This window comes from Polypterus senegalus, chromosome 14, assembly GCF_016835505.1.
Source record: "Polypterus senegalus isolate Bchr_013 chromosome 14, ASM1683550v1, whole genome shotgun sequence".
Classification (NCBI taxonomy): Eukaryota; Metazoa; Chordata; class Cladistia; order Polypteriformes; family Polypteridae; genus Polypterus; species Polypterus senegalus.
This window is the reverse complement of record NC_053167.1, coordinates 23703075-23728432: the sequence shown is the minus strand read 5'-3', so window position 1 is coordinate 23728432 and position 25358 is coordinate 23703075. Positions and strand designations below refer to the sequence as shown.

At 35.8% G+C, this 25358-nt stretch overlaps 1 protein-coding gene across 2 annotated transcripts in view; it reads right to left on the bottom strand.

The window, feature by feature from the left end:
* LOC120514770 overlaps nt 1-25358 on the bottom strand; it is a 50962-nt gene that overhangs the window by 7063 nt on the left and 18541 nt on the right. Inside the window, exons 2-5 of one of the 2 annotated variants that reach the window (XM_039735314.1) lie at nt 15377-15512; nt 14126-14494; nt 5880-6146; nt 1268-1420 (exon numbers count right to left, since the gene is read on the bottom strand). In XM_039735314.1, coding sequence (XP_039591248.1) covers nt 1268-1420; nt 5880-6146; nt 14126-14405 — 700 coding nt within the window. In that variant the 5' untranslated portion in view covers nt 14406-14494; nt 15377-15512. The remainder of the gene's footprint in view (nt 1-1267; nt 1421-5879; nt 6147-14125; nt 14495-15376; nt 15513-25358) is intronic. The other variant, XM_039735313.1, reaches the window with a different exon arrangement.

The window sequence follows — 25358 nt, the reverse complement described above, 5'->3', positions numbered from 1 at the left end:
AAACACAAGGCTTCTTTTTTGCACAGTAAAGGATTATGTGGAATTTGTGAATGTAACTCGGTATTGTGGTGCTATTATGGTTTGTAAAGTAATCCCTTACCCTTGTGGTGATATCAGCTTTTAACGAGTGTCTGTTCTTAATACAGTGCCTTCTGAGGGATTGGAGAACACGGATGTTCAGCTTAGGCTTGCGCCCTTGCCCTTTACGCACTGAAATTCTTCCAGATTCCTTGAATCGCTTAATAATATTATGCACTGTAGAGAGAGAAATATGCAAATGCCTTCCAATCTTTCTTTGAGGAACATTGTTTTTAAACATTGCAATTATTTTCTCACACATTTATTGACAAGCTGTAAATGCTTTGCCCATCTTTGCTACTCAAAGACAGTCTCTCGTGGATACTGCTTTTGGACCAAATCGTGATTATAATCATCTGTTGATATCACCTGTTTCAAATCACACTGTTATTTAATTTTGCTACCTCATTACTGGGCCTAATTTTTTCCCATCCCAACTATTTTTGGAATGTACTGCAGTCCTGAAATTCAGGAACAGATGTGTATTAACAAATGAAATGAAGTTGAACAGACTGCAATGAAATAAAAGTTAATATAAATTTAAGAATCACTGCATTTTTATTTATTTATTTTTGCATTTTACATACCTTCCCAACTTTTTCTGATTTGGGGTTGTAGTTTGACAATTTCAGAATACGCATTATGTTTGTTAGACTTGTGTATTTTGCAAAAGCCACCTTCCCAGGTTAGAACCTTGAATCATGAAGGTTACTTATGTATGATAATAAAAGTATTTTTATAACAAAAAAACTGAAGCTGGAGGACTTAGCCTTTTCAAAGTAAGAAATGTTTTTGGATTTAAATGCCATTTTAAAGTATACATTTACAAAATTTTTGGAGCAACACATTTTCAGAGGTATCTATAATTTTACATACAGATGTTGGTTCATTGGGTACTTTTGGAAACTTAGAATAGCTGTGAAGGTAGCCCTTTTTTCCTTTTTTAACTAGTTATTGCTGGTTACGGTTTTTAAAGCTGTAGAGCAAAGTCATATATTGTATGCTTAATTAAATAGCTCTACAACACCATGGCCAAGGCAACCCATAGGGTACCCTGTGAAATTCAGATAAGACAGCAATGCAGGCTATTGGCCATTCCTAATTACAGCAGAACTCACAGCCCAACAATAAATAACTGAATTGAACTGAATGTAGTAAAAGAAAGATGTCATAAAAGCTAAACACTCACCAGGTACATCCAGCTGATCCCACCTTGGATCATCCTGCACTTGTGACAGAGCAGACAACTTTGTGTCTTCAGACAGCCTTATCAAGATGTCTTCCTTCCTGATCAGAAGGACGGAGTCACTGCATAGCCTTTGTTTAACCACACTGGCTTTCTCTGTGGGAAAGGAAATAAAAGAACACAATACTAGCTTGTGTTACAGCTGGCTTATCACATCACAGCTGGTACACCAGGACAGAAGAGCCATTCACCTGTCACCATGAACTGTTAATAAAACTGAGAAATGAACTATGTGGACAATGCATCTTTCCAAAATTTTTTTCTACCCTTTTCCAGCACAGCCTTCATATTTCTAGCATCCATGAGCTTTATAATAACATTGTTATTGTAAAGAGTTTCTTCATTAGTGGCTATCTGAGGATTTCAAGTCTTCTTCTGCATACAGAAATACTTTTAGAGGCATACAATTGTAGATCTCTTCAACTTTTCCACATTTTCTAAAATGTAAAACTGTAGTAATGCTGTGTTGCTGCTGCTTAAGTATCTAGAGCTCAATGTGGAGTTGCACATTTTCTCTAGGTCTATGTGGGCAAACTGTTTCTTTTCTCCTGCATCCCCAAAGCCATGCAAATTAACTGGCAATTCCAAATTGGCCCTAGTTTGACAGTGGGTGAGCGTATGGGTGGGCATCATTATGGATTGGTGACCTATCCAGGCCTGTTACATACATTATACCCACTGCATGATCATATAAGCTGTAGTACCCCCAGGTCCTTGAATTGGATTAAGCTGGTTATGTTGTTATAAAATTAGATTTGGCATCTATCTTCAGCTCTAGAGTTCCATTTTAAAAAGGAGATAATTTTCCATAGTAACAATACAGTTTAAATTAACTCCTCTGCACATTACCCATTAGTCCTAAATTCGAACCAAATGATAAACCTTGAATTGTTCAGGCTGAACTAAATCATATAACTTGAATGCTACAAAAGAGTAGGTTTATAGAGTCATTTCTGCCATGTACACAGAGTACAGTGAAATTCTTACTTGCATGTACTAATCAACATGCAATACATTAACACACTCTGGCACCAGGATTAGTGAGCGTAACTACCTTACCTCAAAACTTCTACACCTGTGACAAAACACAGAAAGGAGTAAATGCACTTTGAGGTATCTCTGAATGCAGTAGGTGTATCAATAAAAAGTTGCACACATTCAAATAAATTACTGAAAGTTACTTGTACTCCAGGTGCTGAAATTTACAGTATATTGACACTGACAATTCTATTTTACAATATTCAAAAAGACCATCTTCCTTTACATGTATGTAATAAATCTAACACAGTAGTGTGGATATTTAAATAATCAGTTACTCTGATATTCCTCCCAAATTTCCATAGACAAGCATGCTAGTGTAACTGGTAACTCTAAACCTGCCTCATGATAGAGTGTGCTCTACCATTATGACTGACATCCCATGCTACGAGGGATAGACTCTGAACCCTTGTGACCCTAAAATGAATTAGGCTTCTTTGAAAATGGATGGATTAAAATTTTGTATTTAAGCATTTAGATATCAATGATTTGACTGAAACCTTTCTCTAGAGATTTTCTCATTTTTAGAATATTTATTTCATGAATAAAACAAAGTGTTGACATACATCTGTATCAGCATAAAAATGAAATAATAACTATATAATTTAGTGTATAAATGGCTAGAACAAGTAATGTTGTTTTCCATTTGAAAATGCAGAAAAATGAGAGTGATCTCCATCATACGCAATTCATACCCTGGCAGTCAGAGTAAGTGACCCCATTACACCCGAGCTTCTTACTGTTGTTATAATGAGTGATACTTTTATTAAAGCATATACTAAATTCATTTACAAATTCATAAATATATTGAATACATAGTTTATATTTAGACATCAGCACAGAATAAAGATAAGACATTCAACAGTAAATTAAAAATATTTTAATACTTCAACAATTGCAATAGGAGTAGATCAGTAGTGTCATGCCTCACTATCCAGTGTCCCAAGTTTGAATCCTGCACCCTAGCTGTTGCCCTTCTGGAATCTGCACATTCTCTCTGTGTTTACATATCCCCAAGAGGCACATTTTTAATTAATCAGCAATTCCAAATTGATCCCTGTGAGAGTGTGTTTGTGTGCATGAGTGAGTCCTGCAATGGACTGGTGAATTGCCAGGAAACTTTGCTGCTTTGTGCCCAGTGCTGCCAAGTAAGTCTTGGGCCCCATGATCCTAAATTGGATTATACATGTTTAAGAATGTAATGAGATGAGATAAAATGGGCAGCAGTTTAAAGATCAGACAATGGATAACATTTTGATGGCTAAGAGAGAGAGATAAAAATACAATTTTCTTTTTACTACAGATACCAGAGATTGACAACTACTGCTCCATACTGCTATGACCCTAGAAGTCCAGATACGGACAAAGAATGGGTGGACATTTAAAAAAACGGTATTTTGGTTAGATGAGTAAATCAGACCCCCACTGGAGGACATATTCAGCATTTTGGGAAAATACAAGACCAGCTTTAATCCAGGGAATAGTATGTTTTAGTTTCAGCTCTGACCTGCTCGCAAAAAGCTTTGAACCCACTCCTGCAAAAGTATTACTTTTTTACTATGATGAAATAATAGTAAAATATTAGTTTAACATGTTTTATTTACTCAGCACCAAAAGACTATCTCCTTATCTACATATTTGGTCTACTACGCAGAGTACGCCTTTTGTAGCTTAATCTGATAGAAAAAGAATCAAGCAGGTGAGTGCTCTCTAATCAGTGTCATCCTTTTAAAATCTCAAGTAACTTTTTAAGAAAACAGATGTGAATTAATTTCTTCCGTTGTGGTGTTGCATCTCTTTTGGGGCGCACCCTTACAAAAAGAATTTTTCAGCATTTTTAAAATCTCTTTATTTTACTAACACGTTTACCCAAGGTATTGTATAATACGATATGTTACAACTGTTAATTGAGTTGGTATTGTTGGTTTGATTTTTTAATATACAGTTGAAGCATAAATAGGTTAAGTGACTTGCCTCAGGGCCTTACAGTGAGATAGAGATGGAAACTTGATTCGACAACATTGTACTTTAAAATGAAGGCACTGCGTCCCATACAGAACTTGGAAATCAAGTTATATTTTTTTTTTGGCAATCCATCAATTCATTACTGAATTAATGTATTCCATTTCTAGATTAATGGGGCCAGAGCCCTCTGTAGGAGAAATGGACACAAGTCAGTAACCATCCTTGGAGACAGCTACTGATATTACAAATAGCTGTACATTTTCATTTTGTTAACATTTTTTTTTATTCATTCACTTTTTCAACTTGCTTTATCAGAGCACAGGTTCAGGCTTTGTCACATTACACAACTTTTCAGGTGTCCTTTAGTCACAGCCTTCATTTACACAATGTTAGAAAGTCTGAGGCAGTTTGTGGTGTGCTTCCATGAAGCCCGTCAACATACTAAGCGACTCAGTCGATCTAGTCTATGTGAATTTCATTTGATCATTAGTTCTAGGGGTGGGCTATGTGTGCATGAGAGCTACAACCAATCAATGTTCATTCGAAAATACAATTCATATAATATAGTAACGAACAATATATGGAACACAGGGGCTTTGAACCTCACAAACATTAGAGAAGCTCATCTGTTTAATGGCACATGTTTACATGCCAAGACAGAATGGAAAAAAAAGGTAAAGATTGTGAATAAAATCACTATAGCTATTAACCATTTGTACAGTACTGACTCAGTCAGCCAGTGCATTATTTGCAGTCACAAAAAGGAAAAAGCATGGCTGCATTGGAAGATTGGCACTCGGTCTGTAAAGAGAACATGGGCAGCGAGTTTAAGTCATTCAGACTCACCTGGTACAGTGACACGATCAGCAACTGCATTCAGCAAACTCCACATTCTCCATGACTGGAAGTTGCAAAATGGGACATCAACTTTATAAAGCAGGAGCAACCCTGGTCAGACCACTAGTCCATCTCAGGGCACACTGACACGTGTGCCCAAATTCACTTATAATGGGCCTATTAACCTAACAGTTGTGTTTTTGGCTTGTTTTTTTTTTTTTTTAAAAAAACATAGTAGCCTTTGCGGAGAGCATCTACTGTGGAATAGTACAAAGTGGCACAGAGCAAAAAGTGGACAGAGTTGGCATTGTCTGAGGAATCCCTGACATAAGGGAAGCTTGGTTGTAATCCTATAAGGAGTTTAAGGGAATTAATCTTAGACAGTTGATCAATAGATTTAATTAAATCAACAGACTGTGCCTGAATACATTAACAACGTCTTTAAAGCTTAAATGAAACCACCAAAGACAACAGATTACCATGTTTAACTATTTGGCACTTTACTACAGATACCTGTAAAATATGAGGGAGCATGTTACCCTTGAGTGTCAATACTCACATACTGGAAATGCAGGCAGGTGAGCAAACTTCAGTGTGCACTCCAGAGTAAATGATCACATACATTTTAGAAAGGAATGCAGTTCCAGTGCCAAAGGCTCTTAGTACCTCTCCGTAATTCACAGCAACTGAGTGAACTACAGAGTATCATACTCACCTACTTCCAAGGGGTTGGTCATGCATATAAAGTCTGGCATCACCCCAAAGATCATTTGATGGTGCCAAGCATCTGGGATTTCCTCCCCTTTGGGTACTGCCAACTGCATGTTCATTGTGGCCACAGGCACAGCCCCAATCCTGATCCAGTGAGACAACCATTTGGGCAGGTGTATCTGGCGTTCTGGATGCATATGAAAGAAACGACCTACTACCTTCCCATCACTTGCCTTCTCTGCACCTTCTATCAGCTGAGCATGCGTCGCACCTGAGGAGTTGAATACAAAGACACACTCAGATCAATCAAGACGTTTCACTAACCAACACTGCAGAGTACTAATGTCAAGGAACTATAATTTCATTCAAGCAATACAAAGTCAACCACCGGACCACTGGAACAATGGTATAATAAATAACCTGGCAAAGTTATGAATTTAAGCCATAAAAATGTTTTATTTCAAATTAAGTGTGGCATCTCATTCATCTCATTCACTTGCCCTGTGTCAACTGCTGCACATGATACAATGATAATATAAACTGAAAAAGTTAGAAGATGCATAGACATATACTATTATGACTGGTGCATGCCTTCAAAATGATCACTCCAAGTGCACAAAGTTCTTATTATCTCTGGGAAAAGTTTTACAAAGTCTACTTGTGTCGTAGCTCTCAGGATCTCATCCATTGATATTAAATATAAATAACAAAAAATTAAGGAATCACATATTAGAAATAAGAAGACACTGAACAGAACCAAGTCACAATAATAGATCACATATATTAAATGAACTATGCACTATACTGCCAGGAACATTATTGTGACCATTGTTTTGTTAACGCCATTCCCCCAAACTACCATGGTGTTATCTTTTTGTTGTTTTCATTTTTAGTATTTTACTGAGGATCCATGCTGGTCCACAAACACCTAGAAGACAACTCAGTTGTAGTATGTCTATTATAACCCAGTAGAGCAACTTGTGCAGGTTTATCAAGCTTAAACATTCAATCTGTTATTTTTCAGAGGGTTACTTTTTCCTCTTTACCACGTACAAAAGTCATTTAAATGGTGTTTGAAAGTTTTACAATTCAAACTTCATAAGGCGATTTCAGACAAACTTACAACCTTTAATCTTATATACATTATGGTTAAGTATGAAACAAAAAGAATATAGCAGTACTTGTTGTTTGTTAACATATGCTGTCCTTACTTCAGATCGTAATGCGTTTGTGCTTCACCATGCTAAAGAGATGATCACATGGAAGGTCTGAGTGTCCCTTGTGATGGACTGACCTAGTGCCAACTGTTGTTGAGAGATCCCAAGCTTTGCAAACACATACTGGCATAAAAATGAGTGAAAGAGAACCTGTGGTGCAATGTACAGTGAAAGTATGCACGATATAGAATACTTTACAGAAAAGTATGCTCTAGAGCACAAAATGGATACAAATAAAGACAATTTACTAACACATTATTTTGCACCAGATATGGCATGGTGGTTAGCACTGCTGATTCACAGATCCAGTGCCTTGGGTTTAAATTCTGCAGCTAGTCGAGGTTTGTGTGGAAGTTGCTCAGTAAGTAGGTGAAACTGTAGCCTGAAATAAGTAAGATGGGCATATGAATGCATCTCCCTTAGATGGGGTCAAATCCACAATAAACATTTGATAGTTGAAGTTTGAGCAAAATATTTGAAAGGCCTAAACCTACAGCATTACAAAAACACCATTCTGCTTGATACTAATGAATGAACCAGCATTTCAAGAATCAGCATACTGAGAAACTTCATTTTTGCAATATTTGTATGCTGGAGAAAGCAGAATTTTTAAATGTGATGACAATAAGAGCAACTACTGTTCACTAATTCACTTTTTAAAGTAAAGCAGTTAGTTAATGAAGTGAAGAAGCATCATTCAGTTTTATTGGTTGTAGGCAGCTGTGAAGTTAATATTCAGTATGACACTGTGGCACAAGTATTTAATAAGCTTTGCACTCTTATACATAACCTGCCTAATAAATTCAGGATGGGCCAAAAGTAGGTATACAGAAACTATTTGTTATTTCTTTATATTTTACAGGTGTTAAGTAAGTATGTAGCACTGATCAGGTCATGTTTTGTAACTAAGGTGCTTGAAACTTTTTCAGTCAACGTTGCAAAATTTCTGGAACCTGTTCCTGACATAGTAACACACAAATTCTGGTTAGCATCAATATTTTTAAATGCTGGTGAGATGAACTCCTTCAATTCATCCTCTGTGTGGGGCTTCCTCTAAAAAAACCTTAAACTATACTATGCCCCCAAAAAACAAGTCCTTATGTAATAAATACTGTAAACTTACTTTTGGCCCACCCTGTATAGTATTCTTTCATATAAAATATACTTTATTTGTAATTATTATTATGTTGAATTACTTGATATTCTTTTTATTGTACATTTTGTTTTTTGCTTGGAGAATTATGTTGTAGTAGTCTGTGAAAATGTATTTCTTTGACTCTGCCAGGAAAATCACTGTGAAAGGCCTTTGCTTCCAGAGATTTCTAGCTTCTGGGGTATGAAGCTCCAAGTTAAAACACTGTTTGGTTTATTATACAAAAAACAGCATTATTTTATATTATAAAAATGTTGGAATATGCTGGCATTTGCGATCCAGCAACTGCTGAACCTTTAACTTGTTCAACCTTGGGACTATTGAATTGCGGCCCACCGGATGCTTCAATTCTCCAAACTACTGCAAGCTCTGACAGTACCTGGAGAAGAAAACAACCAATGCAATGAGAGCACCTCAGCTAACTGTGTTCACCTCTGTCAAATTTCCATTGCAGTTTTCTCAGTAAAGCTCAATGTGGCTTGTACATCGACTGATTCTTTAATACATTCAAGTAGAACAACATACTTTAGAACAAAACAATTTTTATTTTTTAAATAAATATTAACTTATTAAAAAATAAGTGTATTAATCAGAAAGGCATTAAAGAAAAAGTCTGTCTTTGACAGAATCACTGAAACTGAGGTTCTAATATTAGACCTAAATGAAACACAATTGTAGCTGCGAATGGGAAAGAATCACTCCTGAACAATGTGCAAAACTGGTATATACTAAATTGAAAAAACTAAGGCTGTAATTGCAGCAAAAGGGTTTTCAAAAAAGTATTCATGCATAGGGCTTGAAGACTTACGCAAAAACTAACATTTGAGCTTTTCTTCTCCAGTGAAATATCAGCAGAAAATGGGTTATTTTGACATTGAAAACTGTTATAGCATAAGAGTTCACATTAAAAATGCTGAATGGATAAACATGTGTACAATTTTTTGTCAAGTATGAAATTACGATATCTTTCATGGGGATTGAATACTTTTGCATGCCACTGTAGATTATATATTTGTATATTTCCTATGGCGTTTCATTTTTCTGTTGCATTTAAATTTATACATCTCTGCAAGCACTATGAGCGTGTCTTATGACAGCATTCGATGAGAATAAATTCATTTGAAATTGAATACACACCTTTTTACGTTTACTATATTAAAAAGAACAGAAGACTGACATCTTGAACTACACTGAACAGAAGTTTAGAGACCAGTTTCAAAGAATCTGCAGACTACAGATGAGAAAATTTATGAATATTTATTGCTGGTCTCTGAATGTCACAAATTTTATCAAATCAGCCTAGAAATCTGATTTTGCTACCGATTTACAGGCTGCACTGTAGATGATCCCTTTAAAAGCATTTCAATTAAGCTAAGCTAGCAGTAATAGGATTGTGGTGACAGATCCTTGCCATCTACATTGGCTCTATAGTCATCCAGCATGCTGTATCAGGTCTGTTCTACTTTGCTGTCATAACTCATAAGAGCTTTGCATGAATCAAGTTAAATAAGGCTGCTGTCATTCTAGACAAATGGGAACTGCAACTAGTTTAAGAAATTCAATTTAGTAAAAAGGATTTGTACATGGCAAAATGTAACTACTATACATAGAGAGGGTACAGGAGAGAATTTGACACTCAAGATGTTGGAATAGAAATTAAAAAAAGAAGTTAAAATACTGTATAAGACAATCAATTAAATTAATAGAGAAAGACGAGTAACAAAATGTTTGAAAACATAAAGAGAGATGCAGCATGGAACAGCACCTTATCAGGTGCTTGTCCATTAACTTTTTGTTTTTATATGTTAAAACACAGACTGTTATTGTAATTTAATAATATCAAATCTTCTAAAGAGCACCTACCTGCAAACAACCCAAGCACACCTAGATAAGCATTTTATTATCTTAAACATATAAATTACACTGTACTCTGGCTGCGGATGCTGCTGCTTTAATAATGGAAGGTTACTAACGATTGTGATAAACCTATGTGCTGCAATAATGCAGAAAAACAGAATTGAAAAGGTACATATAGAACAAAACACATCTCTCTACTCCTGTGAAAAGGGAGAATAACCAGTGTTTATTTCACATTTGTCTTTGGTCTTGATTGGTTTTCTTCTGAAAACATGAAGCTAAAACAAGTAAAATGCAATCCCTTAAGATTATAAAGTGTATCTACAGTATCATTTAAATCATATTCTTGTTAATTCTTTAAAATATCTATGTTCTGGGTTTCTGTTGTTTCCCCAAGTAAAATTGTAAATAATAACTATGTGCTCACAAAGTGGCCTGATTAATGAAGTTAAACCATAACATAAAAAACACATGTAATATATAATATAAATTCCACATGTACAGTGGCAAGGAAAAGTATGAGAAACTTTCAGAATTTCCTGCTTTTCAGCATTAATTGGTCCTACAACATTACCTGATATCCATGTCACAAGCATAGATAAACACAACATGCTTAAGCTAATAACACACAAACAACTACAGTATATACAACTATCTTTCATCTCATTATTGAACACACCCATCAAACAAACATTAACAGTGTGCTCTGGAAAAAGTAAGTGAACTCTTGGATTTAATACCTGCTTAAATCTTCTTTGGCAGCAATAACCTAAAGCTGGTGCTACTGGTAACTGCAAATCAGACCTGCACAACATTCAGGAGATATTTTGGACAATTCTTCCTTACAAAACCGCTTCAGTTTAGACATAGTCCTCGGATGTTTGCTGTGAATGGCTTTCTTAAGGTCATTCCACAGCATCTCCATTGGGTTAAGGTCTGTGCTCTGACTGGCCACTCCAAAAGGCAGATTTTCTTTTTTTGAAGTCATTCTCTGTAGTAGATTTACTAATTAGAAAAAGCATATTGTTTACTAAAAGGAAATTTCTAATTCGTCTTTATCTTTTCTTTTTCCAATTAAAACTGTAAGCAACTGCATTTTAAACAAGGTCGCTGTCCTAACTCAAGTGATGACCATTTTAATCTAAAGGACAAAATAAAGGTCTGAATTCCTTAAAGTAGCTTTTCTTGCCGTTTGTCTATTTGCACATGTACGATTACTTTTTTTTCAGTTTATTAGTCCACTTTCTTTAATGTAAAGGTTAATAAAACAATTGCCTCTCATTCACTGGGTGCTCTTTGTTTACACAGCAGGAGGTTTGCTGCAAAAGAAAAGAAAAAAAACGCATGCTGGCTCAACTACTGTAATATCTTGCATAAACAGCACAGCAACTAAATTACTGTAAAGTATAGAAAGGCAGGGGCTGAAAATATCAGTTTTTGTGATCAGCCTTTTTATGGATCACCAATCAAGTCAATCGGAGCATCTCTGAAATTTCATCTTTGTGAGGAATGCTTCACATCAGCAGAGGAATCTTGTGAATAGCAAACTCAAACGGTTTGAGACATTTTTATCTGTTGTCATACACATTCACATGGCAGGCAGCTAAAAGGACCAAATGAAGGTAATTCCATGCCAGGCCAGGGGATGACGGGATGCAGTAAACCTTTCTCTTTTATCTCTGCAGACCAGACGTAGGAAACTCTGCCTCGATGATGTCACTTCTGGGTCCAAGGATGTCACGTCCAGTTCCTGCACCAGATGACATCACTTCTGCCGACCAGCCATAAAAGAAACCCAACCACCTCTTTTCAATCAGTTATGGACTCAATCTGTACATTTCTGTGCAACCAAAACCTAATTTTTGCAGCCTGAATCAAGTATACGGGTGGCTGCCCCAAACCTTGTTTGGTGACAAGGTCTATTTATTTCACAAATTACATCTAAGCCACACATTCAATCTTGTTTCAAAGTTTGGACTCCAGGTTTCCCAACTCCTAACTCCAATTAGCTTATTGTTGGAGTCATTAATTCACATATTCTTTCAACCTACACTATGATGTATTAAATGATGTATTCAATATATATAAGAACAATACAACAAACTGTACTTGTTCAGCCATATTTTAAGACACGTTTATGCATAAATATGGTGGTTTCCAAAGGGTTCAACATATTTTTGTTGGGTTTAAAAAAGGAATCATTTACTATAAAGAAGAACAAATTAAAAGGGTCCACCATTATGCTGCCAGCTCTGCTTATCACACACCTACACATAAAGGCCCAACATCTGCCCCACAAAATAATCTGAACTAGCTTGCTCTACTTTCTATATTTTTTTGAAAAATATTACTTCTAATTAAACAGCCTGATTCAGGTGCATACTTAATTCCAGTTTTCTTATCTTTCCCATATTTTTTTAAATTTTGAAGATAAAACTATATATCTGTATTAAAGATTAGCTTCATTTGATATTTTACTAAATCACCATAAAACATTTTAATTTGGGGTGGGATACTATTTTAAAAGAAAAACTACCAATTTTATTTTGTTTTGTTTTCTTTATTGAGTTAACTCACAGCAAAACAAACTTCCTCTATAGTTTTAAATATGATCCAACATATTAAAAAAAAAAAAAGGTCTAGTATTTGGTCACAAAGATATGTTCATGCCAAGGGTACAGTATAGACCATATGTAGATGACTTGAAAGAGTCTGAGTCAGAGAAAGAACAGCCTCAGGGAGAGCAGATCTAAAGATAGATATTAGTCGAGCAAGGCACAGAAAGGATATAATGTGCAGGCACAACCTGTGAGTCGTACTGGGAAGTCTCTCTTCAATAAAATTATTACAATATTTCAATGCATCTTGAAGCTCAATTTAACTTAAATTATGTTGGTAATGGAAGGGTAATATTTATGGGGATATCTGGTATTTACAACAAAAAAAAAATGTCATACAAAATATCAGAAGTATAGATAGCATCCAAAAATTCACTAGAAATTTCAGGATAAAAATATCAATTATAGGCACTAATGGGTACACTTTGAATAATTAATCAATGTCAAAAAGAACAATACAACGATAAATATCAATAAGCCACACACAACAGGTTGGGCATGTGCCCTGTTACAATAAGGTGAGGAAAAAAATGACTTGATTTACAGTAGTGTCCTCTTGCTAGAATGGCTAATTATGAATTTTTTTTTTCAGTATCCGAGTTTCAAACCACAACCCAATAGTAATTTATGAAAGGTTACATAGCTGAGATATTCAGTTAAAAGGCAAAACTGCAAGGACACTTATTAATTTAATTGTAGACAATAGGGAGGTATAACGTAATATGTAATTTAATTGTCAACAGAAAAAAAAATAAGTTGAGTGTTACTAGGATCTGTTTTTCTTTGGTTATAAAAATTATGTCAAATAAAAAAAAAACAATTTGGGCTTTAAGACAAAAAAAGAAAACCAATCAACGATAAACAAATATCAGGAAAGTATAAAGTAATGGTGGATATACAGAAGTATAACTCAGCATATTACTATTAATATTAGTACAAACTGTGAGTATTGCCTTGAGTGTATGCATTAAGAAGGAAACTTTCAGGCAGGTCACAGATTAAAACTGGAGGGTATAGAAGTTTGGTAAGTAAAGGGCATGATCACAAGAAATAGTCTAAAAACAACCAGCATCTAGCAACCCACTGTTTATGGTGTACACTCCCACTAGTTGACTAGTGAAACCCTTGTAGTGAACTGAAGCTCTCACATTGTATTAGAGTAAACACGGAATGGCAAATGTGAGGAGACGGCAGTTTCTTATATAATTGGACACCACTTGCATACTGTAAATATAATCAGTCATAATAGGGGATACCTTTGCTTTCAGTTGAAAATCAATAGTTTCTTTGGACAAAACATGTGCATTCTTCTCCAAGCTTGAAGCCTCAAACTGACAACTTTTTGATGAAACAAAAGTTTAAAATACTAATTAAAATAGGAAAATAACTGAAGACAAAGACCAACCTGCTATACTCCTAGACAAGAGATACTCTGGTAAGGGTGCTTCATTCTTGCGCAAGTTAGTTTTTACACAGCGTTCCACTATTTGTGGGGTTACATTAAATCCCAGAGCTTGGAGAACATCAACAACAGCCGTGGCACCACAGGCAGAGACTCCTATTTGCCGTGTCTGCTTTTGGGCAGCCTCCTCCAGGCTCCAGATCATTGCAGTGGCTGCATCATTATCTCCCTCATCATTTCCAAGAGACCCTCTTTTCAGCACTGCCTCACTATGTTCCTCCATAATGTGTTACTGAAAGTTCAGTGTGCCACTTGTACCAGTTTAGAATGCTACTCTCCTGATGAGTGGGGCCACCTCAGCTTCTTAATATCCTGTAGCAAACAACAAATGAAAACATCAGATTAGCAAATTTCCTAATCCCTTCACCAAAGAAGTGATTTGTGATTTATCATCATAATTTTGTTTATTAAATTGTTTTTTTAACAGTGACTTAAATTCAGAAATAACAGTAAATTATGTGTACTGGTTTGTATGTATGAATATGTTTTTAATACCATTTTACAATATCATGCAACTAAAACTGCTTTCATAAACAACAGATTTCAATTGAAGTGATGAAGATTCATGTGCTACTGTTAATTCTTGGAAGGGTCTGTGGCCAATTGAAACATCAGAAATTTGAACTACAAGTTTTTAAAAGATGTACCCAATGCAGATTTAAAACCTGCATTGCAATATCAAGCTAAACTTGTTGGCTGCATCAGAACATGATAGGCAGTGGATCATTGTGATATTCTGCCAATCAATGACAGTGTCAGAGAAATACTGAAACATTATAATCTTTAGATACTACAGCTTATTATTTTTAGCATAACTGAGTCCATGCTTAGACACTGCAGCATAAAGTGTCACTTAGCCATCTTTCTTAAGTTTCTAAGTTAGTTAAGTTGCTTTTACTTTTTACCTTTACAGACATGAACATCATGTCACTTACTAGCTTCGATTTCAAGAAGCAGAAGAAGTGAGCTGCTGTGACTGAGGTTTGCGTAAGATACCACTCAGCTACAAAGACAAGCATGGGATGGGGCAGAGGCAGAAGCCAGACTGCTGGCATTTAATGAGACCTACTTCTGCATTCTGGTAAATAGATGCTACTTACCTTGTGCATCAATTAATAAACAATATCTTTACTACCATATTGAATAAATGAAGAATACCATTTTAGCTAAATAAAGACACATCTAACATTGTACCTCTCTTATATGGTTATACTTGGGTCTTCCAGCCACACTGATATCTGACCCTGCCCCATCCCATGTTCAGCAGCAAGGGGTATCTGCTTCAGTGTGCAAGACTGCTTCCGTTTCACTATTTTGCAGTCAGCAGCAGCTGCCAAACAAGTAAAAGAAAAAAAAAAACAACATAAAAGAACACACAAGTTGAAGCAACTACACTCAAGTTAAAATGGAAACAGCAAACTAATTCAGAGTTGAATTTGCACAGAATGCTCCCGTTTTAAGACAGATGCGTTCTCAAATTCACCAATTTGTTTTAATGGGAGATTTCAAAATTTCAAAAAAAATACTCAATGAAAACTGAATTGTTCTGACAAATTTTCTTAAAGGATATGTGCAGTTGTTTCACACATACAGGTGGAAGGATGGATGGATGGATGGAAAAGCAGACATACATCGCTACCTCTGTGGTTGCTTTTTACATTATATGCAAACATACCTAAAAATAGGGGAAAAAAAAACAAAATGTCTTGCAAAATATACTGCTGTTCTACTTTATAAACTACCTGTTATCACTGTGCACAAATGGACAGAGAGATGCTTCAAAGAGAAACAAAACCACATTAATTTATTGAAAAATATCCATCCATCCATCCATCCCGTTATATCCCAACTATAGGGTCATGGGGGTCTGCTGGAGCCAATCCCAGCCAACACAGGGCGCAAGGCAGGAAACAAACACCGGGCAGGATGCCATCCCACCGCAGGGTGCGCACACACACACACCAAGCACACACTAGGGACAATATAGAATCGTCAATGCACCTAACCTGCATTTCTTTGCATTGTGGGAGGAAACCGGAGTACCCGGAGGAAACCCACACAGACACAGGGAGAACATGCAAACTCCACGCAGGGAGGACCCGGAAAGTGAACCCGTCTCCTAACTGCAAGGCAACAGCGCTACCCACTGCGCCACCATGCCGCCCCTTATTGAAAAATATTCCAATTTTTTATTTTACATCTATCTAAACCCATTATATTATAAGTAGTACACAGAGAAAATATGCCAAATCAATTGGAAAAGCATGTTTCAGGTTTTGTCCCTCCAGATCAGAGAATGTCCAGTTCCATTGCCTCAAAACACTACTCACATCTACATCTACAGTTATTCCCAGTTTCAAATAAAAACTAACAGCGTCAGATCCCTAGGGCGGTAGTATGTATCGTGATTGTGAGAGAATAAAAGTGAAAAAAAGGTAACTTTTACAAGTACAGTACTTTAAAATGTACACGGTCTGTTACAGACGCAAACCAAATGTATGTGTGTACTGTATAATATTAACTTTCTATATTTTTTTGAAAAATATTACTTCTAATTAAACAGCCTGATTCAGGTGCATACTTAATTCCAGTTTTCTTATCTTTCCCATATTTTTTTTTAATTTTGAAGATAAAACTATATATCTGTATTAAAGATTAGCTTCATTTGATATTTTACTAAATCACCATAAAACATTTTAATTTGGGGTGGGATACTATTTTAAAAGAAAAACTACCAATTTTATTTTGTTTTGTTTTCTTTATTGAGTTAACTCACAGCAAAACAAACTTCCTCTATAGTTTTAAATATGATCCAACATATTAAAAAAAAAAAAAAGGTCTAGTATTTGGTCACAAAGATATGTTCATGCCAAGGGTACAGTATATACCATATGTAGATGACTTGAAAGAGTCTGAGTCAGAGAAAGAACAGCCTCAGGGAGAGCAGATCTAAAGATAGATATTAGTCGAGCAAGGCACAGAAAGGATATAATGTGCAGGCACAACCTGTGAGTCGTACTGGGAAGTCTCTCTTCAATAAAATTATTACAATATTTCAATGCATCTTGAAGCTCAATTTAAATTAAATTATGTTGGTAATGGAAGGGTAATATTTATGGGGATATCTGGTATTTACAACAAAAAAAAAATATGTCATACAAAATATCAGAAGTATAGATAGCATCCAAAAATTCACTAGAAATTTCAGGATAAAAATATCAATCCAACTATAACTAATCAACTATAGGGTCATGGGGGTCTGCTGGAGCCAATCCCAGCCAACGCAGGGCGCAAGGCAGGAAACAAACACCGGGCAGGATGCCATCCCACCGCAGGGTGCGCACACACACACACCAAGCACACACTAGGGACAATATAGAATCGTCAATGCACCTAACCTGCATTTCTTTGCATTGTGGGAGGAAACCGGAGTACCCGGAGGAAACCCACACAGACACAGGGAGAACATGCAAACTCCACGCAGGGAGGACCCGGAAAGTGAACCCGTCTCCTAACTGCAAGGCAACAGCGCTACCCACTGCGCCACCATGCCACCCCTTATTGAAAAATATTCCATTTTTTTATTTTACATCTATCTAAACCCATTATATTATAAGTAGTACACAGAGAAAATATGCCAAATCAATTGGACCATCGACCCGGTGACCCCTTGATTACAAGTCAGCAAATCTTACCGCTACGCCATGGAAGTTGTTGTATCGTTCTTGAACCTTTTGTGAAAGTGTTTATTTGATCTTTGGACTTCAGGCTTTACACATTCTATAGTTTATACCCACATTTTGTAACATCTATTACTAAAATACGAAAAAGTTTCTGTTTTAACAATGTGTTTACACAGCTTTACTGTAGAAACTGAATACACATGAAATGCATGTGTTCCAAATAACGATCTATTATGTCCACTCTTAAACTCCAGCAGTTAACTCACTGCCAGATAATCAAACAAGGCATGAGTTGGGAGAACTTAGTGAATGTTCGGCGACGCTGGGGGATGGAATAGCCGGCTGCTTGCTGCTTGTCTTAATCGGCATATTTACAGGACAATAGACGCTGGCGGAGAGGTGTGAACGGATTTAAAGTGTGCTGGATTTACAAGTTTTCTCGTTGACTCTGGTAATTCTAGTGTTATGAAAAGTGTTTTTATATATATATATATATATATATATATATATATATATATATATATATATATATATATATATATATATATATATATATATATATATATATATATATATATATATATATATATACTCCTTTTTGGACAGATTTGTTTTCTGCAATAAATATTTTTAGGCAAATACCTAAAGAAAAACTATTGTGATGAATGCATTTTTATTGTAAAAAAAAAAACAACAATCAGTGACCACCATGTCACCACAACCTTCTTGAAGGAGTTTTCATGGTAATTCCATGAACTTTATCAAACAAGTTAGCTATTTCATCTAGTACTGTGCTGAAGCAAGAAAAATAAAATATACAGGAAGTAAGGCAGCATATTAAGGTGACAAAACATCACTTTTTACACATGTGAGTTAAAGCCAGGCAGTCTGGAGCATTAACAGCAAGGCTATAATAAAGACCATATAATTTTCCGAGTTTTCTATAAGATTTACTTAAAGTTTCAAAATATTCACGCAAAGCATTCTATTACAAACACAGTCTATTTAGGGAAGTATTTTGATAAATTGGTGATGACATACATATAATACAATACAGTACATTTTTTGTATTGCCCAAATCACACAAGTACCACCGCAATTGGCTTTAACTGGCCCTGCCTTTTGACAGCCCCCCAGCCTTGACAAGAAGACAAGGAAAAACACCCAAATAAAACCCTAGTAGGGACAAAATGGAAGAAACCTTGGGAAAGTAGGTTCAAAGAGAGACCCCCTTCTGTGTAGGTTGGACGTGCAGTGGGTGTCAAAAAGAAGGGGGTAATACAATACAATACACAGAACAAAACACAAGTAATCCTCAATACAGTATAATAGTAAAATACAAATATTACAAGTACAGAGCAGAATTTAACAGCACATGATATCCCATAATGATTTGGATTTGTTTAGAGTCCTGGAGACCTCAGCCATCAAGCTGCCTCCCTCAATTGGCCATTCCACAGCTGAGACAGAGCTGGGCCAGCCAATCCGATGAAATGACCCCCCTACCCAACGTTTCCTGTGATCCTCCATCAGAAGTGACTTTACCTTAGGCAGGTGGGCAGTGGCACCAAGTGCCACATTTGAGTACCAAGAAGAGACACAGAATAGGCGAGGGTTATTAACAAATTATAACTATCATGTTAGTCATTAGCACTAAAACATAAGTAACAACAGAGATGCAGTCTGTACAGTTAACCAGCAGCTCTAGTCTGGATATGTTAAATTGAAGTATTGAGTCTTCAGCCTGGATTTAAAAGCTGAGACCGAAAAGGCATCTCTTATTGTAGCAGGCAGACCATTCCATAGTTTAGGGGCCCTGTAACTAAAAGCTTAACCTCTCACTGTTATTTTATTAATCCTTGGAATCATAAGCAGACTGGAATCTTGACATCTTAATGTGCGCTCTGGTTTGTAAGTCTTGATAAGTTCAGATAAGTAAGCCAGACCTTGGCCATTTAATGCTTTTATGTTAAAAGGAGGATTTTGAAATCTGTCCTAAACCTAACTAGGAGCCAGTGTAAGGATTTAAGAACTGGAGTTATGTGTTCGTATTTTCTTGTTCTTGTAATAATTATTGCAGCAACATTTTGGATTAACTGGAGGCTGTATAAAGAACAATTTAAAAATCTAGTGAACACAGCCATGCAGTAGTCATTTCTACAAGAAATAAATGCATGAATTAATTTCTCAGAATCCTGTTTATTTAGAAAGCCCAACATTTTTAAGATGGTAGATACATGATTTCGACAACTTTTTAATGTGTGCTTTAAATGACATGCTAGAGTCAAAGACAACTCCTAGATTGCGGGTGGATTCAGGAAAATTAATGGTGATTCCAGTTGAGTTAAATGATGAAATATTGTTGCAATCAGCATCATTCCCTCCGATAATTATCATCTCTGCTTTATCGGTATTTAAAGATAGGTAGTTCTCATCCATCCACTCCCTTAATTCACTAACACAAATAATTAAACATTGGAGTAACTTCATTTGATCTAAAAGAAAGGTATAACTGGGTGTCATCTGCATATGAGTGAAAATTAAACGTGATGTTTTCTAATGATAAATCCCAGTGGAAGCATGTAAAGTGAAAACAGTAAAAGGTCCCAGTACTGAGCCCTGCGGGACGCCATATCTCACTTCTATGTATAACGACGGAGTACTGTCAGCACATTTCTGTACGTATTGGAATCAACTTGCTAAATAAGGACTAAACCAGGCGGGCACAGTGCCTGTGAGCCCAGCATCATTTTCTAGCCTGTGCAGTAAAATAGAATGGTCAATGGTGTGAAACACTGCAGTTAAGTCTAACAACATAATTACAGTTTCTTTCATCAGAGGATATCAAATGTCGTTTACAACATGTGTTAGTGCTGTTTCTGTACTATGACCAGTGCAGAAAACAGACTGGAATTTCTCGAATAAATTGTAATGCGCAAGGTGTGACTGAAGCTGAATAGCGACTACTTTTTCTAGTATTTTAGATACATTATCTTATACACAATCTGTAATTAACACATATACATATCTTTATATTTTAAACATTTAGAAACATGTCAAAAAGACAATACTGATAAAAGTAAAAAAAAAGGTTTGCAAGAAATGGCTTGAAAGCAGCTGCATGTCTGAACAGCAGTCAAGTATACACCAGAGAACAAATCGGGCACAGAGCAGCGTCAGTCCAGAATTCCACTGTGATCTTTAAGCTACCGAAAACTTGAAGACAAAGTCACCAAATAAAGGAAACTATCTGTGCAGTGTGTGGCTTTGATAATGCTTTTACCATTTTTCTTCCATGTACTGTGTATTTCAAAGGTATCACCTTTCAGGATGATCTGACTGCTCTGGCAAATGCTACTGTTAATAATGGTTACTGATATCATGCAAATAACTCTTCCCAACTCATGAATTTGCTCAAATTATTCCTATTAACCATATTGCCATCACAAGAGAGCAGCTGGTGCTTCTTCTTTTAAGTAATTATGGACAAGACATTAAAACAGTTGTGAACCATTCTAGCATACAACAAAATACTAGTATTATTTAATTTATAAGTATAATTATGAAATTAACAAGTTATAATAAATCTGGTGTATTTTAAACAAAAAATGTTTAATTCTCTATTGATAGTCACTTTCTTTTCTCAACTATCTTGTTTAAAGGTTTAGCTTTTTCCTTAGAATTAAGCATATTGTGCCTTGTTTGTTTTGTAGTAATGCTTTCCCCAAATTCAGCAGTGCTCATGATTTAGATAGTAAACAATACAGCTTGAAATGACAGAACTTCATACCACATGCACTGTAGTGCAATACCATCCGAGGAAGTAGAAAGGGAGTGGATACTGGGCCTTAATAAAAACCAACCAAATCAGGGACATGAATGTCCTTGTGTATCAGAAAGTCTCCAAATGTCTCAGTAAGACAGGAGTGAAGGAATATGAAAGCAGATAACATACTGAGAGACACAGCAAACTAACCTTATATATCTACATCAAAACTACATAACATAACACAAGCTTAGGAATCAGTTGCCAAAAAAATTATAACTTGTGAATCAACTAAAAGAAACAAACTTAATAATAAACATTTAATAAATAATATTATTATTACTATTATTTCTATTTACTCTATATTTGTCACCAATCATATGAATATACTAAATGTATATTATGAAGTAATTAATTTAATTGACGAGTATTTCAAGAACATATGTTGAATTACTGGAGTTAAATAAATATAATTCTAATTTTGTAAAAATTATTTGCATTGGTAGTATCAGAAAAAGAATAATCAGATGAAAACCTTTTCCTTAACATGCATTTGTCTTCATAAAGAGTTGTTACTTTTTTTAATCAGTAATTCATAAAGCCTAAAATAACCCTAACTTAAAGTGCTTACTTTTTAAATTATTTTTAAAACCTGCAATGCTGATATGTTTTATGAAAACAAGTAAAACTTTACACCCTATAAATGAAAATAAAAACAGAGTTCAACTATTTATTGTTGACTACTGGAATTAACCACATCCACCCATAAACAAAATTATGCAAAGCTACAAACTATTATAGCATCTTCATCATCTTCAACACAAAAGTCTCCAAAGAACATTAGTCCCTCACAGGGCACACTCAAACAATTAGCTGATTTAAAGTCCCTACGTAATCCAAAATGCACATCACCGGGTGATGAGAGTGAGAACTGGAATACCCAGACAAAATCCACATGGACAGAAAAAAAGCAGGTGCAAACTTGACATAAGACCAGGTCAGGATCTCAGGTCTCCAGATCCATGAGACAGCAGCATTTACCAGTGCACCATAGATCCCATTGACATAATGTTTAATTTTTTTTTCTTTTGCATATGAAGCCATAAAAAGACACAAACATTACTTATTAATATTATTGTATTACACATTTTAAAAGTTTAATTTATTCATGTTTTCTCATGTAGTTGTGCAACTCTAAAAATGGCAAAAGAAGAAAAGTAGTAAAGACCACTTTAAACTAAATTGTGCAAACTGCATAATTCACTGTAGGTCCCATTTTGGGTAAATGTAAATGTTACTCCAACACTACAAATCAGTGTGCTAGACTGCACAATTTTTCATTTCTTATGGTTGTTTTCTACATTGGTAAGACTGGCCAGGGAGTGTACATTGTACTAGAAAAACAAAGGGGAAATGCTTCAATGCACTGTATATGCATATACTCTACTGTCAAAGGAGCTTTGCTTCTGTGGTATTTAAACCTAAAGAGAACTTAGTCATGAGTAACAACCCCATTATGTATCTTATTTCACATCATATTAGACAGTCATGTTTTATTTATAGCATTCCAACTGTATCTGTGAGTGTGCCTAGGTTAGACACCAGTTGACTCTGAATGTGATAGGTTGGTGGGATAGATGTTAAATATTTACTGGTGAAATTATACTTTTGATCCTGACCTTTCTTCAAATCATTATACCACACCCATCTGCATAACAAACTCCCAAAGAAGATCCCACATTTGATCAAAACAGACATGAATAAATTAGACAACCCCCTCTGAAAATATCACATGTAATCAAATGCATTTCAAAACTTGCCTAGCAGAGAGAGGAAAAGCAAGGCAATGTTTGAGGAGTTAAATCAACATTTACATTTTATTGAGAAAAATCAATGTAACAGGCATTACAGGAAGAAAATTTTCATTGTTGAAATTGATCAGATATACAATTTATCATCAATAACTCAACCTCATTACTAATAACAGTAAATGCAATTCAGTGGAAAAATGATATAAAAGCAATATAAATTATTGATCTAAAGGAAAATGATTAAATATAAATTCTTTTCAAAGATTGTTTTGTTACATTTCTTTCCTCCAGGAAATGTGTAGAGACAACTTAAAATACTAATAAATATTAGGATTATATCATAAAAGCTGCTAAATAAAGCTTACCGTTATTTCTGTGTGAGTGGTTGATTCTCTCCAGTTTGTATTCATACACTCCTTGAGATTTCTTGTCCACACATTACTGGATATTTTATTACAACAGCATTTGCATCATCTCTTTTCCTTACTCCCTCAATGTAAAGATGCTCATTTAACCATAAGCAGACTGCAACTCCAAGAGATGCAAAAACTCATACACTGTTGAATTCATGCATGTACAAGCTTGTCTAAACTTGTAGGAAGTGGGGCATTGGGGGTGGGTGGAAGAGTGCAATATGATATATTTTCTTCCAGTGGAGGTTGACTGGTGAACTGATAAAATGAACTCTAGTGGTCTCTCCCTAAACTCAGTTTTACCATTTGATATATACAGTCAAATTAAATAGTGGATTTGGATTTTTGTTTATCATTGGCTGAGCAACTTCCTTTTAATATATGGCATGCCTTATTGAAACAGTAGCATTTCAGCAGTGACATTAAGTTTATTGGATTAACAGAAAATTTGTAATATGCATCATAACAAAATTAGACAGGTACATAAATTTGGACACCTCAACAGAGATATTACATCAATACTCAGTGGAGCATCCTTTTGCAAATATAACGGCCTCTAGACGCCTCCTATAGCCTTTGATGAGTGTCTGGATCCTGGATGGAGATATTTTTGACCATTCTTCCATACAAAATCTCTCCAATTCAGTTAAATGTGATGGCTGCTGAGCATGGACATCCTGCTTCAAATCATCCCATAGATTTTCAATGATATTCAAGTCAGGGGCTGTGACGGCCATTCCAGAACATTGTACTTCTCCCTCTGCATGAATGATATTGGGTTGAATATTCAATATTGATATTGGGTTGAATTCATGCGACCCTCGACTTCAACAAGTCGTATTCCCCCACCCCCCCCCGACCCCCAGCCACACAGCCACACAGCCCCACAGCCCAATAGCATGGTGGAACCTCTACCAAATTTGACAGTAGGTAGGCAGGCGTTTTCCTTTGAAAGTGGTGTTCTTCTCCCATCATGCAAAGCGCTTTTTGTTATAGCCAGATAACTCATTTTTTGTCTCATCAGTCCAAAGCACTTTGTTCCAAAGTAAATCTGGCTTGTCTAAATGAGCATTTGCATACAGCAAGCGACTCTGTTTGTGATGCGAGTTCAGAAAGGGCTTCTTTCTCATCACCCTGTCATACAGATGTTCTTTGTGCAAATTGTGCTGAATTGAAGAACGATGTACAGATACACCATCTACAGCAAATGTTCTTGCAGGTCTTTGCAGGTGATCTGTGGGTTGTCTGTAACCATTTTCACAATCCTGCGCATATGCCGTACCTGTATTTTTCTTGGCCTGCCAGACCTGGGTTTAACAGCAACTGTGCCTGTGGCCTTCCGTATCACGATTACATTTCTTACAGTTGAAACTGACAGTTTAAATCTCTGAGATAGCTTTTTGTAGCCTCCCCCTAAACCATGATACTGAATCTTTGTTTTCAGATCTTTTGAGAGTTGCTTTGAGGATCCCATGCTGCCACTCTTGAGAGGAGAGTCAAAGG